This window comes from Trachurus trachurus, assembly GCF_905171665.1.
Source record: "Trachurus trachurus genome assembly, chromosome: 22".
Lineage (NCBI taxonomy): Eukaryota > Metazoa > Chordata > Actinopteri > Carangiformes > Carangidae > Trachurus > Trachurus trachurus.
The window spans coordinates 24844815-24863157 of NC_139907.1; the positions used below are offsets into that span (position 1 = coordinate 24844815).

At 43.3% G+C, this 18343-nt stretch overlaps 2 protein-coding genes across 4 annotated transcripts in view; one reads left to right on the plus strand and one right to left on the minus strand.

The window, feature by feature from the left end:
* Positions 1–113: 113 nt before the first annotated feature.
* togaram1 (TOG array regulator of axonemal microtubules 1) lies at positions 114–17227 on the minus strand. Of its 3 annotated transcripts, none has more exons than XM_083998189.1 (23): positions 16988–17227; positions 15252–16418; positions 13442–13508; positions 12211–12339; positions 10482–10745; positions 10316–10368; positions 9679–9902; positions 8815–8915; positions 8589–8735; positions 8411–8476; positions 7970–8136; positions 7710–7878; positions 7215–7451; positions 6677–6800; positions 5882–5987; positions 5387–5622; positions 5069–5227; positions 4627–4753; positions 4421–4536; positions 3661–3844; positions 2426–2645; positions 2249–2335; positions 114–1378 (listed from the first exon to the last, which is right to left on the minus strand). In XM_083998189.1, the coding sequence occupies exons 2-23, from the start codon at positions 16272–16274 to the stop codon at positions 1125–1127; spliced, it is 4260 nt and encodes a 1419-aa protein (XP_083854315.1). In that variant the 5' UTR covers positions 16275–16418; positions 16988–17227; the 3' UTR covers positions 114–1124. The 3 variants fall into 3 exon arrangements, with proteins under 3 accessions (XP_083854315.1, XP_083854314.1, XP_083854313.1); XM_083998188.1 differs by having other exon boundaries at positions 10091–10368; XM_083998187.1 differs by having other exon boundaries at positions 8571–8735; positions 10091–10368.
* klhl28 (kelch like family member 28) overlaps positions 16994–18343 on the plus strand; it is an 11902-nt gene continuing 10552 nt past the window's right edge. Inside the window, exon 1 of the mRNA XM_083998192.1 lies at positions 16994–17167. Within this exon, the coding sequence (XP_083854318.1) occupies positions 17060–17167 (108 nt within the window). The 5' untranslated portion in view covers positions 16994–17059. The remainder of the gene's footprint in view (positions 17168–18343) is intronic.

The following is an 18343-nucleotide window of genomic DNA, read 5'->3' on the forward strand; positions in this document are numbered from 1 at the left end:
AAGGCGTTGTGATGTGAGTTTCTATCTTGAGAAACAGTAAAATAAAAGGTGTGGTCAAGTCCCGCCCCCCCTTAAAAGCTGAATGAAACACCTGGAGGTTAGTTTTACAGAAATAAAACACTTTATTTATATATCAATCCATCTTTGCTCTTGTTCACAAACAAGTTTGATATAATTTAACAACAGATGAATTAAAAGGCTACTTGAAGACTGGCGACTGGCACTATTACTGAGACACAATCAGATCTGGGCCTTCACGGTTTCTCAGGCAACCACAGGAGTAAAGCTCCACTCCCTTTTCCTCTCACGATGTCGTCAACACAACAATCATCTAGGCATCAGTGTACACATGATGTGTGTATGTATATATATATATTTATATTTATATATGTATCTCCTTAACAAAAATAGAAACAACTTTGATCCTGCCAGTAAATTTTGGTCATGCAAAAAAGACAGCATCAGCTCACACATCATTAACATTGACTTTAAAACCATTACACAATAGATAAATTATAAACTGTACCATACAGCATACGATTAATACTGTGCAAATACACATCTGAGCTGTACAAAAGTATTTCGTATTATTCTTGTTAATCTCAATTCACAACTTTTTCAAAACGACTACGTAAAACAGCATAAAAATATCACATTACATCTGATGAAACAGCAAAAATATACACCTCAGGTCCCTGTCTTCTTCCTTTTTTTTCCTTTTTGTGCATTTTAATCTTACATTCTGCAATAGTGTCTCTGATTTGTCTACAGTACATGTTCAGATGATGAAAAAAAAAAAAAAAAAAGCAAACATGGGATATATGAGTATAATGTAAAACTCATGATGTCTATCATGATAATGAGCTACCTTTTCAAAGTGCAAAGAGAGCAGGTTGAGTATGTATAAGACCTGATGTCAGTATGTTACATTGTCCATGCTTCTGTACCAGAGGAAATCTCACTGAGATAAGAATTAAGAGCGCCTCATTTTGAAGGACTTTCTCTTTATTGATATAAAAGTGCAGGCACTATAAGAAATGTAGAACATCTCTGTCTTCAAGTAAGGTCAGTGTTAATGTTCTTCTCTTCCGACATTTTGGTTGTGTTTGGATTCGGCTTTACCTTTAAGATAAGCTCCTCAGGAACTCGTTTAAACCTTTGTGGACGTTGGCAGGCTGGGAGGCGGCGCACTCGCTCAGGCTGGACCCCATCTGGGAGTAAAGGGCTTGGCACAGGTTGGCGGTAGCACCCCTCACGCTTCCGCCCCGGCCGTGAATGGTCCCGCTGTGACTGGAGGTGCCCAGCAGGTGCCACAGCAGGGGCAGCACCTTCTGCTCCACCACCTGGGGTTTGCGAGGGTACAGCTCCGTCACGAGATCTGGGGATGTAAAGTGAGGAGAAACAAGAATGGGTCAGACATACAAGAGAGCAGGGGTGAGGATTTATTACAACCAGGGCTCCTACGTAAGTATGGAAAGTATTAATACTTATCTTGGTTTGGTCTTATGTGAAGTTATTTGGGTTAATTATTTTGTATGCACTTTTATCTTAGCCTGACAAGCCAGACTATATCATTAAAATGTCTAGTCTGGCAACGACCGGTAGACCTCGGCTCAATCCAGGGGGCAGGATGAAGGCTGTCTTTCAAACTGCCTCTACACGCAATAGGGTAGCACTACGACTAAGCAGAGCAAAGAGCAGGATGACATAGTCAGAGCGGAGCAAGCTGGTAGATTAAACTTTTCCCATATCCTGTCGGCAAAACACCAAATACATCCTTCTTCGAAATGAATGACTTCAGTGCAGTTTCTTGCTCAACTTTTAAAGAAAATGACAAGTTTAATTCTTTCAAAGTTGATGCCAACGGCGATTCAAACGATTCCTTTGCCAAAGCCATCTTGTCATGTTTTTCATCGTCACAAGTATGTCGTCATGGCGTTAAGCCCGCCCAACGACTCTCTAAACAGATACAGCGCTGTGATTGGTGAACACAAACGGTGTTCGAGACTCAAAAAGTTCCTATTTCTAGGCTACTATTAGCTACATTCTCCTGGAAATTATTTGGTGACATAATGGCATACAAATTCAGAATAATGAAAACAAACCATTAATTGCATAATTTACATGATACACATCTAATTACTCAAAATGTTTTTACCGATAAGTCTGAAAATTAGGGTTTGGAATAAGTATGGAATTTTGAAATTTCAAATGTGTAGCTAGCAACCCTGTACAGCGTTAGACATACCTGCAACCTTTTCAATAAGATCCACCTTCGCTTTGCCACTTAGAAACTGAGCCTTGGTGCAGAAAGGCTGGAGAAGGAGTATGTTATCTGTCACGGCAACAAAGAAAAGCACAATATTAAATCAAATTCATCAAATTTTAGCTAAACTACAGAAATACACATGCTTGAAGAGAGTACCCAGATTGAAGATAAGTGCATTAATGGCTCCAATAGCAGCAGAGTAGACGGCATTGTTCTTGGAGTTGAGGTGATTGTCCACGATCGCTGGGACCAGCATGTTGACGACTTGGGACAGGTTGTCCTTCATCAGGTGGATGATTTTCTGTAGAGACTCGAGGGCATACAGGTTGACCTTGCTGTTGGACTCCTGCAGCCTGGCCTTGAAGGCATCAAACACCTGTCCACAGGAAGGAGAACAAGAAGATGAAAGAGGGACAGTTCAGTGCATGGTGGCAGGTCAGAACTACGACAGAACAAAAACAGAAGCAAAGGAGCAAAGAACTAAAATCAAGACTATGTGAAAAAAGGATTGAATGTTTTTCCTGAGCTGATCATCTGCCTTGTCTATTTGCTCTTGCACACATGGATGGGACATCATACAGCAAAACAATAATCTCAAAATGCTATAGCACAATATGCTGTCAACATAGGGCTGGTCAGAAAACCAATATGCCACTTGTGAGACTGTGAGCACTTTTAAAAACATTTCTCTTTTCATGTGCTTATGGCGGTGCTCTTTTTAAGAACTTTAAATCATAATTTTGGATTTGCACTGTATATATATTCTTTTTTTGTACTTTTATTTTTTTTTCTTGCTTTTAACTGTATGTTTAATGTATACAATATTTACTATTCTGGGTTATTTTAATAAAAAAAGAAGAAGTATGTTTTATGCTGTTTTTTACTGTTCTTTTTCCGTTTCTAGTTCTTACTGTTAAATGTTTTGTCTTTATGTAAAGCACATTGAGTTGGTATGAAATGCGCTTTATGAATAAAGATGCCTTGCCTACTGTAGCAGCATTATCATCATGGAGATAAAAGCTCTGTAGAAAAAACTAATTTCTGTCCACTGAAACACTGGGGGGCTTTTAATTTGAAATGGCAACAGGAAGTATTGACTTTGCAATAAGGCATAATGGTGGACAAATGACAATGAATGAGAAGGAATCACATTAAAATACAGAGGGAATTACAAGTTATGGACCTGTTACCTTCTGCAGATGAGTTAATAAAAGCCCGCCCTTACCCTGTCATAGGGCAGCTGAAAACAGCTGGGAGTATATTACATCTGCTGTAAATGCTCCCTGATGGTGCAACAAACTGTCTGCACCATTTTCAAAGAACAACGTCCAACTGAACATGTTAAACGCTCCGTCCCTGGTGTTACTTCAGTTCACTGCACTTGTACTAACCGGGAATATACTATTGATGACCATGTTGGGGTTGTGCTGGCAGTCGGCCACCAGCTGGTCGATTCCCTTGATCCTCTCTCTGAAGTCCTTTGAACCCAGCAGACCTGAGATCTGCTTGATGTATTCAGTTTTGTCCGCGATACTTTGTGTTTGGGATCTACAGCTGTAATGGCTATTGGACTCCCTGTAGATGACACAAAACACACCGGATGGTTTACCTTTATAAACAGAGTTTATTATGAACAGCCTATGTATTACACAATGTGAGAAATCAGCTGCTTCAACAAAGACCGTAGTTAGTGTTAAAGGGATAGTTCAACATTTTGGCAAATTGGCCCATTGCCATAACAACCCCTATAGTCATAGCAGTAGGTTCGTTACCTTTAATTGCCGGTGCAAGATATTTTTAGAACGGCGGAGCAGAGCCGCAAGCTGCTCAGAGCTACGCTATGGAGGCTAATGGAATTTCTTGGTTTCCCTCATCAAACTCATCAAATACACAATCCAACAACTCAAAAATGCTTTGGTGGACAAGTTGTGACCTGCACATTCACCACGCTATGAGATAATAACAGAACGTTACGAGACGGAGTTGTTTTAGAAGTAAATTCATGCAAAGCCATTGAGCTTGCACCGACAATTAAAGGTAACAAACCTACTCCTAAAACTATAGGGATTATGGCAATGGGCCCATATGCCAAAATGTTGAACTATCCCTTTAACAGGCACCTCAGCTGTAGCGCTTGATATTCACACCCACCTGTTGGTCTGGTTGAGAGGCTCCCTAGTGAGAGACGAGGCTCTGACTGTGCCGCTGGCTGGGAGGGAGCGCCGGCCCCGGGCTGACTGGGTGTCTTGAGGCATCTCACCAAGACCCTGAAATAACCCACAACCTCCAGGTCAGATGGCAGTGGGGCCTCTGGGAAAACACCAATGTGAAAACACAAAGAGGAACAGATGCTGCACCTTTGTCTTGAGAGTGAAGACGGTGTCTCTGACAGTTGGCAGATCTTTAGCGGGGATGTATTTCTCCAGGATCTTGTCAAAGTCAGGGTGGGACGACAGAGACAGCAGCATTCGACGCCCAAAGTACCTGTGGATCGACCACAACCAACCACAATGACTTGTTAGGTTTTACTTTAGGGTTCTAAATACTGATTTCAGAGTGCAGGTTTGTACGATAAGTTAGATTATTCTGCACTGTATATTTCTCATACTCCATTTATATCTATAGGTCACCATAAAATGACAAGCAGTTTTCACACAGCACTGTACCACCACCACACTCTACCACATCAAAAGTGACCACAGAGCTCATAATAACACTGACAATAAAAGTCGTAATTAATGTACAGTTAGTTTGTAATTGGTAGGTTGTAAAAACAAAACACAACAATAAAAACCCCACCTGGCTTCCTGTGACGAGTCTTGTGCGAGTTTGGTGACAGCAGGTAAGATTCTGTCAGTGAGGTCTTTACCCCCAGAGAGGAGACGGGCAGCACCAACCTTCTCCACCACAGTGGTCAGATGCTGAGCAGCGCATTTTCTCACAACTGCACTGAGGTGACTATCAAATCAGAGAAGAAATCAATTCAGCAATATATACAGTATATACGTATATATAAATTTTGATGATAAAATAGGGTAAATCCACCTGCAATAATTCCAAACTTTATGTTTGATAGAGCAATAATCAGTGTGTGTGTGTGTGTGCATGTACACAAACCTGAGTCCTCCTGTTAGCAGAGCGCTGATGCTCCGAGTGGGGGTGCAGTGCTGCACCATGCAGTCCAGTGCTGCTTCAACATCCTGCCTGATGAAGGCGTTACTCTCCCCAGCCTTCTGCAGTAAAGCCTTCACTGTCCTCTCCAGCTCCTGGTCCATCCCCTTTTGTATGTGGGTGTACATGTCTCCCAGGGTGCACACCGCCACCCTGGACACACTTGACCTCAGGTTCTTCACCTGAAGAAGATGAACCTCATTAATAACACTTGAAAGGGACACAATCCAATTTCAGCATCAAACGGTAGGTCAGGGAGAGATAATTAAGATATCTGACAAAAGAAATGTAAGAAACAGGCAGTGGAGGCAGAGAATATAAAGTGTATGATTACCGAAACACTGGCAAATGAATGTGACTGTGTAAAATAAGACATTAACATTCAAAACTGACAATTATATAAAAAGGAATGTGGGAGTGTTATCCAACAGCTGATACTACCTCTTGAATGAGACACATGCAGACATCATGAAGTCTGCCCTGGAGTGTGTCTGAGTGGTAATGGGCCAGAGAGCGCATGAACACCAGACCTTCAATCTTCTTCTCCCTGGATTGATAAAAAAGACGCAATTGACAGCCATGATTCATCTAGACCTTACTTTCTTCACCAAATGTAAATATACTGGTTAATGTTGAAAATGTTGTGTTGAAAGAGGCTGGGAAATTGGGAAGAATGTCAGCTTTTTGATGAGAGTAGATTTATAGTGAGATGGTTTTAAATATTTGTTTTGTCTAGATTTTATTAAAGGGACAGTTCAACATTTTGGCAAATTGGCCCATTGCCATAATGCCTATAATCAGTAATCAGTAATAATAAGACTTTAATTGTCGGTGCAAGCTATTTTTAGAACGGTGGAGCAGAGCTCAGAGCTACAGAGGCACATGGAATTTCTTGGTTTCCCTCATCAAACAATCAAATATGCTCCGTTATTATCTCATAGCGTGGTGAATGTGCAGGTCACAACTTGTCCACCAGAGCGTTTTTGGATTGTGTATTTGATGAGTTTGATGAGGGAAACCAAGAAATTCCACTAGCCTCCGTAGAGTAGCTCTGAGCAGCTCGCGGCTCTGCTCCGCCGTTCTAAAAATAGCTTGCACCGACAATTAAAGGTAACAATTCAAACCTACTCCTAAAACTATAGGGATTATGGCAATGGGCCAATTTGCCAAAATGTTGAACTATCCCTTTAACATGTGTAGGAGCAGGATGTTTGAGCTGTGTTTAGTGTTTCTCACCAGTCCTCCGAGCTCAGCAGGTTGAAGCTCTGTATCAGCACCAAGTCAGGTTTGGAGAACGGACGCAACTCTGCAGGCTCGGAGAGATTTTTCTTTGGGCCCATGGTGCCAGGGGACAGCTCATCTAAATGGTCCATCAGACACCACAAACACAGATTCAGTTTCATGTTACATCTCTATCCATCTGAAAACAAGTACTGTGTGTGTGGGCAGCGGTGCATTAACAGTAGATTGTCAAAACACAGCAATGTGCCACATTAACCAAAGCAAACATCTTATTCAGCCATGCTCTAATGGCCCTGACTGTCTAATTAATGTACCAGCATTTTCCATAAACAAAGACCTGTTAAAGCGCTGGTTCATCTATTTATAATGCAGTGGAGCAGTGCTACATTGCAGGCCAGTGTCAGTACAAGTGAGAGATTACACAGTGCAATGTTAGACAGACTCACAGGGACAGTTGATGGTGTATAAAAGCAGGTAACTGAGCTCCACTTTTGGTGCCGCATGTAACTTAAGCGTTCCAAGATCCACAAACCTGAGCTATGAGACATGGAGGGCCGGGTTCTGCTGAGGCTAGGAGCCCTCCGAAGCCGCGAGAGGTTCTTAGGGTTGGGGGGCACGGTGGGGGGGCTCGGCTGGTGGGGCGGAGTGTAGCACTTGATGGGGCTTTGGGGTCCCGGCGGGCTGACGGGGCTGGTGGGGCTGAGGGGGGACTCATCAGAGAGAAGGTCCGCTCTGGTTGAAGGCAGTGTGCTGCCGTTTAGATGCAGATCTACAACACAGAGGATCAACATTTCAGATGCGTCAAAGTTTAAATTGTATTTTGTGCTGATTTATTTTGTGAATAATTAAACTTATCATGTAATAACAGATAGCTTCAATAAATATAATGCATTGAATGTGTGTTTTTAAGTATCCACAGAGTGGTCATTTTGCTTATCTATAACAAACAGGCAAATTTTGACAAAGTCTGCTTAGCTATTAAACTCCAATTCATAAAGACGTTTAGCTTTCCATAAGTGCCTCTTGCCTTTAATGATTAATGCTCTATTGTCCTCTGTGGGTGAATCAGACAGCATCTGTCTGACACGGCGAGTCTTGTCTCGTGCGATGTCCCCTTGACTGGCTTGCCCCTCCTGCTGATCCAGACGCTGCGGCCGCACCCTGTCCCGGCCGACCCTGGCGTTCCTCACCCTCTCCTGCGCAGTAAACACAGCGGCTGGCGCTTTGATAGCTGGAAAACTTTTTATGGCACGCTGTGTTTTAATCGCTGGATGAAGTGTGACTAACCTTAAGCTCATCTGGACGTGGGCTGTCATCACCGTCTATGTGACTGCCAGGCAGAGCGTGGCTGTGGATGCCAACAGAGTGATCAGCGGGGGGTGCGGCGCTCGAGTCGCCCTGCTCGAGTGACAGGGCGACTCCTGGACGGCTTGACACTGCAGTGCTGAACATGCCTGAGACACATAAAGAGGATGTTTGGAGATCACTTGAATGCATGAGTGAAAATGTAGACAACACAGCCTGAACTGTTGAATACAGATACGATCCGCTTCATTTTTAAAAACAACAACTGTCTAAATGTCTATTTATCTTTACAACTGTTAAGATAAATAGACATCTTGTATTTATTTATATATGAGTCTATTGTAAAAACAGCACCACACACGCTCAGGAACAAAACAAAATACCAAACAACTGAACAATGAGTTACACTCTCCACAGACTGACCTCTTCCAATGACTCCCTCAGGCATGTCTGTGCCTGGTGAGTTCCTGCTGCTGTGGCTCTGTGATCCTACAGATCAAAGCACATGTGTTAGACTCTGATTTAATCATTTAAGCACACTAGATATCTTTACCAGGTGAATCTAGTGTCACTGCTAGCTGACCGTTAGCAGGCTTCAGACCTCTGACTGATTCGCGAATGGCGGGTTTGACCAGCGGAGGGGACGGTCCTGTTGTCTCCTCCTCAGTTTTGCTTGCTCCGTTGGAGTAAGAGACTCTCTGCCCGACAACGCCCACCTCAGGCGACAGTTCACTCCTCTGAGACAGTCCTTGACAAAGGCAAAATACGAAGATGTAAATACGACACCACACATTGTGACAGAATGTGTAAAACCATCTCTTTTATACCTTGAAGGCTGCTGAAGTCCATGGACACACAAGACCTTAGTTTTGCAGAAGGCATTCTTGCGATGCGAGGCTTCACTCCTGAAGAGGCAGAGCTTCCAGGACTGTCGACACATGTGACAAGTGAGAAATTATGCTGCGAAAATGCTCGGCAGTGCTCAACACATTGTCACAGAGCACCAGATGGATGTGTTCCTTTTCACCATGTTTGTGAGACGTGAGAGTGCTACAAAGAGGAAGCACTATGCAGGACATAAAGGGATAGTTCAACATTTTGGCAAATTGGCCTATTGCCATAATCCCAATAGTCATAGCAGTAGGTTCATTACCTTGAATCATCGGTGCATGTTTTGAGATCTGCGGGGCAGAGCGGCGAGCTGCTCAGAGCTACGCTACGAAGGCTATGGGATTTCTTGGTTTCCCTCATCAAATACACAACCCAACAACTTCAAAACACTCTCGTGGACAAGTTCTGACTTGCACATTCACCCCGCTATGAGATATTAACGGAATGTTATGAGAAGGAGTTGTTTTCGAGGCAAATGCAGAGACTGCTTCAGTGAACACAGTGGAGGTGAATGGTATAGGTCCCCTGTCCCTCAAAACTCATCAAATACACAATCCAACAACTCCAAAATGCTCTCGTGAACAAGTTGTGACCTGCACATCCACCACGCTATGAGATAATCATGTATAATTATGTAACATTACAACACATGAAGCAAATACTCAGAACTACTTTCGCTTTTGAAATCACTCTGCCCAGTAGCAATGGCAATTATGGCAACAGGTGAATTTTCCAAAATGTTGAACTATCCTTTTAAGAAGAAGAAGAAGACAGAACACAGAACACTATTAGTCATTTACCTGCTTTTGATGCCATTGGAGCTGGAGTTGGCGGCTGAGCCCAGACTGGACAGACCACTTTCACTAGCTGAGGTGGTAAGCTTCGGAGAAGTGTGAAATGGCGAGTCCAGACCCAGGTCTAGCCTCACAGCAGAGTCAGGGCTGTCTGGATCCGGACTGCTGAGGCTCGCTTTGGCCCTCTTCTTGGCAGCGCTGTTCCGCAACGAGCGCAGAGAGTTCAGCATCTGTGGGAAACACACAAAGTGGCACGTTAGTACAGAAAGGTTGCAGGAGAACTTCAAGGCCCTGGACAAGCAGACGGTCCTCATGTCGCCAATCATACAGGATCATACCCAACTGTCACATGCTGACAGTGCACATGTCCCACATATTCGAGCCACGTCTTTCTAGGAAAGACGGACTGGTTGCTGACCTCCTCCATGTCCAGAGGATCATCCTCTTGCCACTCGTTGACGTTATCAGAGTCCAGATGGAGGCTCTTTTCTAGCTGCTGGTTCTGAGGGCTGCTTGAAGCATTGGACCTCTGGCCATTATAGGACTGGGTGTGCTCTACTGGAGGGACTACTGGTGAGATAGAGAAGCTGGCCCTGGTGCTGCTCAGAGCCCGGCGGAATGATGAAGTGGAAGAAGAACTCACAAGGGAGGCACGGAGAGGCCTGGGGGAGCATCTGCTAGAGAGATGAGGGTCTCCTGGAGGGGGGGGGGGTAGAAGTAAGAGAAAATGATGATACAAAACAGAGGCTACAACATATTCACATTCAGCAGACTAATCAAAAACAGCAAGTAACCTTTTACTAGATTACCCTTTGCTGTGTCTGCGGTGTCTCTCCAGGGGCTGGTGTCTCTCTGGTGGGGGCTGGTGTCTCTCTTGTTGGGCCAGGTGTTGGACATAGACAGGGAAGCGTCTCTGTGGTGGCGGGACAGAGTTGGAGTCAGCATGCCTCCTGGGAGTGTAGCCAGAGGGTAGGAGGGCAGCAGGAAGGAGCCGGACGTGGAGGGGTTAGAGGGCAGGGAAAAGGTGCGCTCAACGCTGGGGTTCCTGGAGAGCATGCGGCCCTTGGGTGCCACTGTGAGACAGGGTGTTCACATGTTAGCATGGAAAACTGGGTGTGGGAGTGGAGGTATGGTGCATGCCTTCGTGTAGCTTCAGTTAGGGCTTGGTGATAAATCAATTAAAAAAAAAAAATCTGCATTTGTTTTAGGTCGATTATAAAAAATGAAAATGTAGATTTTCTCTTCCCTCAGGCTGCCGTAGTTCACACCCTCCCCCTTGTTTACCTCTTAGAGAAACACACACACACACACAACAAAAACATGACTTCCGTTCTAAATGAGTTTGTTCCCAAGAAAGTCACAGTCCTGCCACTTGTCTGGAAGTGTTTTGGTTTTGAGGACTCAGACTTAGAACGCATCACGGTCCGCTGCAAAGTTTGTTCCAAGGCTGTTGATACTGGAGGCAGCAGCAACATCTCAAACAGAGAGCAGCTGCTGAGTGGGAGAAATGTGTCTCGCCGCGAGATGCACAACACTCACTAACAAGCAGGTAACAGCAGCTGAATCATTTCCTATTGCAACGCTCATGTTAAGAAAAGGACTTGGTGGAAAGCTATTACTGATGCAGTCATGCAGCATCGCTTAAGATATGGTGACTACGGGCCGGGGCGGTGCGTGGCGCAGTGGGTAGAGCGGCCGCCCCATGTAGAGGATACAGTCCTCACCGCAGGCGGCCCCGGTTCGAATCCAGCGTCGGGTGGCCCTTTCCTGCATGTCATTCCCCCTCTCTCTGCCTCCCCATTTCCTGTCTATCTCTCTACTGTGTGCTATCAATTAAAGGCAAAAAGCCAAAAAATATACTTAAAAAAAAAAAAAGATATGGTGACCCCCCCTGAGATTTCATAATGCATTCTTATTAGAAATAACATTTAAATCTGCATGATAACCACAGAAGTGAAATCGAGTTTGCTTTTGTTAAAGGGACATTGCGTAGGAATTACTCCCATCTAGCGTTGCGGTTGTATATCGCAAGCAACTCAATCTAATTTTTAATGCTGCATTCACGTGAAATTGGGCAGACGGACGACAGCCGCTGCACGTAACGGCATAAACAAGCCTCTATGTAAACAAGTGGTCCGTCAGCACGAGGCAAAACAATACACATGACAATATGTTGTCATGGCGATTGTATTGTTTACCTGACCCATGTTTTACCGGCTTTCTCTCCACTTCTGTGACTAAAATGACATCTGGTTTGTTGAACGGCAAATTCAGAGTTTACCAGAACACTTCAGTTTGTTGATGGGGGTAATTACTGATTAATGAAATAAATACTTTTGAACGAAATAATCGATTTTCATGAATAGATAACAGGAGAAGTTACACAATGTCCCTTTAAATTGTATTAATAAAATAAAAGTGAGTCATTTCTTTGCTATTTGTAGTTTGTTTTTTGTTTGGTGTGAAAGAATCTGAGGTTTTTATTTTTATATCGCCCAGCCCTAACTTCAGCACATCATTTAGACAATGGTTTCTTACCAACATCTGGGTCAGAGAAGTTGGTGGTTTTAAAGATGTCAGGGTCTAAGTTGAGGCTTCCACTTCTCCTGAGGCGAGAAGGGGACTCCCTCCGCCTGGAGGACTGTGGCTTCTGTGGCTCTGCAGAACCTGGGTGGAAAGTGTGTGTTGCCATTTTAATTCAAAACAGAGCAGACTTGCTAACGTGACAGAAATCCATAAAAGACAAACAAAAAAACCCACTGATCTTAACAGAACACATAAGACTGATAATTAAATTGTTTATCAAACTGGAGTACTAAGTACTGGAGGCAACCAGAGGCTCAAAAAGCCTCTTGGTGCCTGTGAGCACAGACAGATCACACACAGCTGCAGCTACAAACACTGGACATGTACGTATTAATATTACACAAGAGTGGAAAAATGTAGCAGGGAACACAACTGATTTTAAAGGGTGTGGAAAACAGCATGAGATGAGATCCAAATATTTTAGGCACACATAAACTGGTAATCTTTTCTTCAGCATTTGTTTAGATAATACAACTTATGGTAAGAACACTGGACAGCCAGTGGGTCAGGAATATGTCCAATATTAAATCTGATAAGAGACAATCTAAAGCGTGATATTTTGTCATTTAGTCAGAAATACATTTCTTTCTTTCTTTCTTTCCTTTCGACTTTCCCATTAGTACTCCTCAGAGCTAAAACTGAGGAGCAGTAATGGGACAGCTGGCTGGGAGGTTCTCTTTAATTCAACCACACTGACGGGCTGCTATAAACCCACAGAAGCATTGCTACAGTTACAGCTGCAGTAACTGCACATATTTGGAGGAGCAGGCTCGCTGTTGAAGCTGGAATACTATGAGAACTCACTGCCCTCTCTTATTTATTACATTCTCCTTCTCCATGGAGCTGAACAACTCCTCATTTCCTCAGTGTATCAGGGGAAATGTTTCTGACAGAGTAAGTACATGAGTAAAAGGAAAACTATCAACTTATGGTCTTACACTCATAATTAGATAACTGTTGGCATGTTGTGAGACTGGACACTTATCTGCTTTGCAACTGTGTTCATGTCAGGGTCTTTGGTGACATGTGGCTTGGTGACTCCTCTGACTCATCCTGCTAATCCAATTTAAAGTCACTCTAATTTGAGTCCAGATGAGGTTGACCATTCAATCGTACCTGTTAACCTCATATGGAATTAATGCCAGCGTCATTGTGTGTGTGAGAAGAAAATATTTGCACGCACCAAAACTGGGAATGTACGTCTCTGGACTCAGCTTCCTGGACAGGGAAAAGAAATCCCCACTGGACACCTGTGAACGGACAGAAAATGATTTTTGTTAATAGCACTAAGAGAGGATAAAGTTTAAATAACTAACCTACAGCAACCTTTAAACACAACAAGAGCCTCAGTGTAATTCCATCCACTGCCCTGAACAATGGGATGTAGTAGATATTTAGCCAGCTCAGATAAGAGACGCTGCTCGCTCTGGGTGGATCTTTAACTCGATGTATATGATGTCTAGATGTTCTCATTCAAGTTGCACTGTCACCATGCAACCTGTGACACCTTTGTCGGACACAAATGAAACAGAGGAGGTTATGACAGTAAATGTATCTCAGCCTCTGACAGTGAGTGCGCTGCTGAGGTCAGCCCCGCCGCTTACAATCTGATCAACACTCGGCGCAGAGAGCACTCGGCGTTGATTGCAATCAACACTAGAGCAGCAAATAAGCCATGTTTTACAAGCATAACCCTGTGATATTTCCAATTATGTTTCACGCCCCCTCCACTAAGTGTGCTGTGTGGTAATGAGGTTGCCGGGAAACAGACACTGCAGTAAACAGAAGGTTTTTTTCAAACGGAGCCTCTGGAGCTTGGACGGCGAGAGTTTCCAGAACAAATATGGTCAATTAATACCTCATGAAACGCAGCCACTCATCACAACCCAGTGCGTATTAATAGAATAGAGCTGATGGCAGCTTATGTTCAACACATCCGTCTAGTTTGTTAGCTGATAAAATGAGATGCAGTGCAGGTTCCGCGACGCGGTGAGTTGACCCTGATGGTTAGAGGCTTATTGCCAAGAGTGGATGCTCATCTTTGCAGGGACAGTGTCAGTGTACAGGGGGATGAGTCACCTATTGTGTTTCTTCCAGAAATAGGCAGTAATCATGGAGTTTACCTAACTGTTCCCTTCTGTTTGTATGTGTGTAATAGAGACACATATTCAGTCATATAAATTAGCCTATTGTCACCTTGTTGACAGATACTGATTCATATCTAAAGACTCTTGCCGTGCATTATGAGCTGTCTAGACAATACGCTGCCAAGGAAATGTGTGTACAGTGAGATGTGGTTGAAGAGGAGACCACAAAACTGCACAACAAGATGTGGAGGATACAACACCCCTCCCCTCCGTATTTCATCCACACAAGCATCGGGAGGGACATTAACTATATTTAAACCGTCTCTGCGGAAAGTGCCACCTTGAATACATATTAAGTCTCTTTGGACTAGCACTGCGGGTATGACTCAGCTTCTTAAAACAACAGGACAAAGAGGAGAAAATTGTAAAAAAAAAAAAAAAAAAAAAAAAGTTGACAGTGGGGAAATTGAGAATTTGTGTGAAGAAAAAAAAAGATTTGGGAGAAAAAGGGAGAAAAGAAATCACCAGCCATAACATGTTTACAATATCTGCATCTGCCTGGTCCTTGTGATCCTCAGTAATTACAGTCAATGTGAAAACCCCTCCAGTGCACCTAAAAGCAGGCAGCGAACAAATGACTGATTAGGCCATAATTGCTCTGGATCTCAACGTGTATTTTTAGAAGTCTCTTCAATAAAAAGGTGAACCTGCTTGTTGATTTAATGGCTACTTCATAAATGTCAAACACTGACATCTAAAAGAACTAGATTCCCAGCTGATATCTGGGTGACTAACCTGTGGTACCTGAATATGCTTTGTCCTGACAGAGAATAATTAAGTAAGCAAATGTTCCCAGATGGCTTAATTATTATACAGGATAGGTGAGACTAGGATGATGGACCCCACCTGGTCAGAGCACTTGCCATTAGGCATACAGCACTGCTGCTCGTTCTCAGTGGACGAGAAGCTGGCCATCTCCCAGGGCAGTTTGTTCTTCCCTTTGCCTGCGCTGACGATCCTTCTCTGAAGCGGAAGGTCGTCGGTGAGGGAGCCTAAGCTGCCGTAGCCATACAGTCTGTCACCGTCCGGCTCAGTCCTGTGGCTCCTGGCGCTGCTTGTCCTCCCTCCGTTCATCACCCAATCCAGATCGACTCCAGAACCGTAGGAGCGCTGCCCAGGTTTGGGCACCACCAAACCATACTCCACTATCCCCTCCGGGGAGAGTTTTGGAAGGACGTGCCTTGCCCGTCTCGCCTGCACAGCTGCCATCAGACCCTCAGCATCCTCATTAAGCTCCACCATGTCCACAGCTTTCATCAGGGGCTGCTTTTTCCCTGTGTCAAGGCAATAGTCAAAAACAGCAAACAATTCAAGGGCGGCATGGCGCACTTTCCTTTTGCTGTCTGCCAAATATGGCGCAACCTCAAAACAAAGCTTGGGGACGTTGAAATCTTTCCTTGGATGAGTGAGCATAGCTGCCATGATGATGTTAAGCACATCTTCCCGAACCCTTGAATTTTTGTGCTTCAAATTGTAGATGACATGATCTAACACTCGTTGCGGTGCAACAGTTTTCATCAGCTGTCGAAACACATTCATGTATTCATTCCTGGTGATGGTGCGAGTGTCTCCGAGGGCTTTGAGAGCCACCAAGACTAACTGTTTGAAATATTTGTCTGTACTCGTATCTAGCTTCTGAATAAGTAAGTTTAAAACCTGTAAGGTGCTGTACAACACTTTAAAATTACTGTCATCCAAAAGTCTAGGGAGAAAATTGATGAAGGTCTCAATGCTGTCAGCTGGGACCGACTTAATGTCCACTTGTGAGAGGATGTGTTTGAGCTCCTCCACGCCATTGGTACGATTCTGGTAGTTCTTTGGGTCGAGAAGTTGCTCGTGTAACTCCTGGGAGATTAATCCAGGTATCATTATTGACGGTCTTATGGATGTGGTCAAATCTGAGAATCCAGAGAGGCAAACACAATCCTGTGAGGATGATAATATTCCTCCTCTTTACTTCCTGCTTTCATCCTGAGTGGTTGGTGATGGAAAACCACTCTGCTGTTTGTCAAGCTGTGAATGCAAAACAGAGAAAATAGAGTATTTAATTTGTAAATGGTGACATAAACAGAGAGAGGAACAACATACATGGTGGCAGAATCTCTATAAGCACGTTACAACACCGAGTTGTGTACCAGTATTAAACTGAGGATGTAATTACCCTTCAACATCATGATGGTCAATACGGTAGATTAACGGGGGCTCGGACACAACCACTTGTAGCTGTCAGCCGCGGTATTATCAGCTGAACTGTAGAGATAACCTTTGCGGCTGTAGGTTATAACATTACTCTGCTATTGTAACGTTTATTGCAGTGAAGTAACAGTTAAGTCTCCCGGAGTCTTAGCCAGTTACTTGGGCACCGACTAAAATCTTCAGTGGGCTTACATTAAGTCCGTTGCTGTTTAACGTTACCGTTAAGTAGCGTAATTACGTTAGTTAGCTGCCTGCTAACTGTTAAGTTACACTGTTCAAACGGTGCTAAGCTATCTCGTTACTCCGCTGACCGTGTCGGTGGTTCGTGGCTGACTGACTGACTGACTGACCGGGCTAGCAAAGTTGGAAAAACAGCAGAAACAGACCTCGCATTTTCCCCCTGGTCCTCTTCGGTGACGCTCGACGGGACTATATAATGTTACGTCGTCCAAATATCCATGACACGGTGGTGTTGCTGCGGCGGCTGCTGCGGCTACCAGTCTGGAAGAGCAGACATTTTCACTGGTTCTTCAAACTGGCACATTGAGTGTTTGGGAGCTACAGAGGTATTCACATCGAGAGGAGCCCACACACACACATTCACACACACATACACGAGCAGACACACACACACCGAGGCAGCAAAATGGCGAATACATGTCGCAAACCGAGCGCTTCCATGGTGACGCGAGATCCAGGCTCCTCCAGGCGGCACCATCATCATCATCATCATCATCATCATCACCACCGCTAACACATACACGCTGCAGTAAATATATATGTGCGATATATTTGAGAGAGAAAGTGTATGTATGTGTGTGAAAGGGAGTAAGAAATAACAACAAACATACCAGTGCGTTAGAATGATGCTACGCTGTATCCAATGTGTATCATGTGCTTGGTATGCGCTTTAAATAGCCTAATATTTACATTTTTTTTATTGAGCAAGTATAACCAACAGAACCAATAAGTATATTAATGCATAATGCACAAAATCTATTTTTTACAGTCTATGATCAAAATGCATAAACACTCAAAACATGATAATAAATCAATACAAAAATTAGCCTATACATAATAAGAAAAGATGAATTAATAAATAGATTAAAGATGGGTACAAAAGGATAAAGAATAAAATAAAATAAAATACATAAAAAGAAAATAAAAAGCAAACAAAACAACAGCAAATGAGGGTCAGTCAGGCTTTACTGGAACACTTTTTTTATAATGACTTTTTTATTATGACTCAGTAATGTGTTGCTTGCACAGGTAACACCTTTGTTATTGTATCCATTATTTCATTCATTTATTAACTACTTTGTTACATTAAAAAAGCATGCAACAATGAAAGGAACAATTAAAGAATATTAATGCTGCCCAAAAGCACTCTTTTGATGTCTTTTTTCCCCTTCATATATGCAGCTTAATCTCAAAAGCAATTTTTTTACTCTGCCACTCAATTAATTCTAGCAGATTTTGCAACAACAGGAATCAGAACAGCTTAATTGCCGATTAGTTATTATACCTACAAGGATTACTACAAGTGGACACGAGAGTACTGTTCAGTGTTCAAGCTCTCAGGATTGGAGTGAAAATGATAACCAAAAAATAACAGGTATATCTGAGCCAGCCAGTATAATGCTGGTCCCACATCAGTTGTTATTTATGCACTAAAATATAAATAATATACAGTACAGGCCAAACGTTTGGACACACCTTCTCATTCAATGTGTTTCCTTTAT

What these genes read in the sequence shown, in the direction of transcription:
- togaram1 (XM_083998187.1), bottom strand. Translation starts at nt 16,274, where the DNA reads ATGATACCTGGATTAATCTCCCAGGAGTTACACGAGCAACTTCTCGAC. An exon ending in GCATGTGTCTCATTCAAGAG is followed by an intron (nt 5,623 to 5,881) that starts GTAGTATCAGCT and finishes CATCTTCTTCAG; the next exon opens with GTGAAGAACCTGAGGTCAAG. An exon ending in TCTTATTGAAAAGGTTGCAG is followed by an intron (nt 1,379 to 2,248) that starts GTATGTCTAACG and finishes TTACATCCCCAG; the next exon opens with ATCTCGTGACGGAGCTGTAC.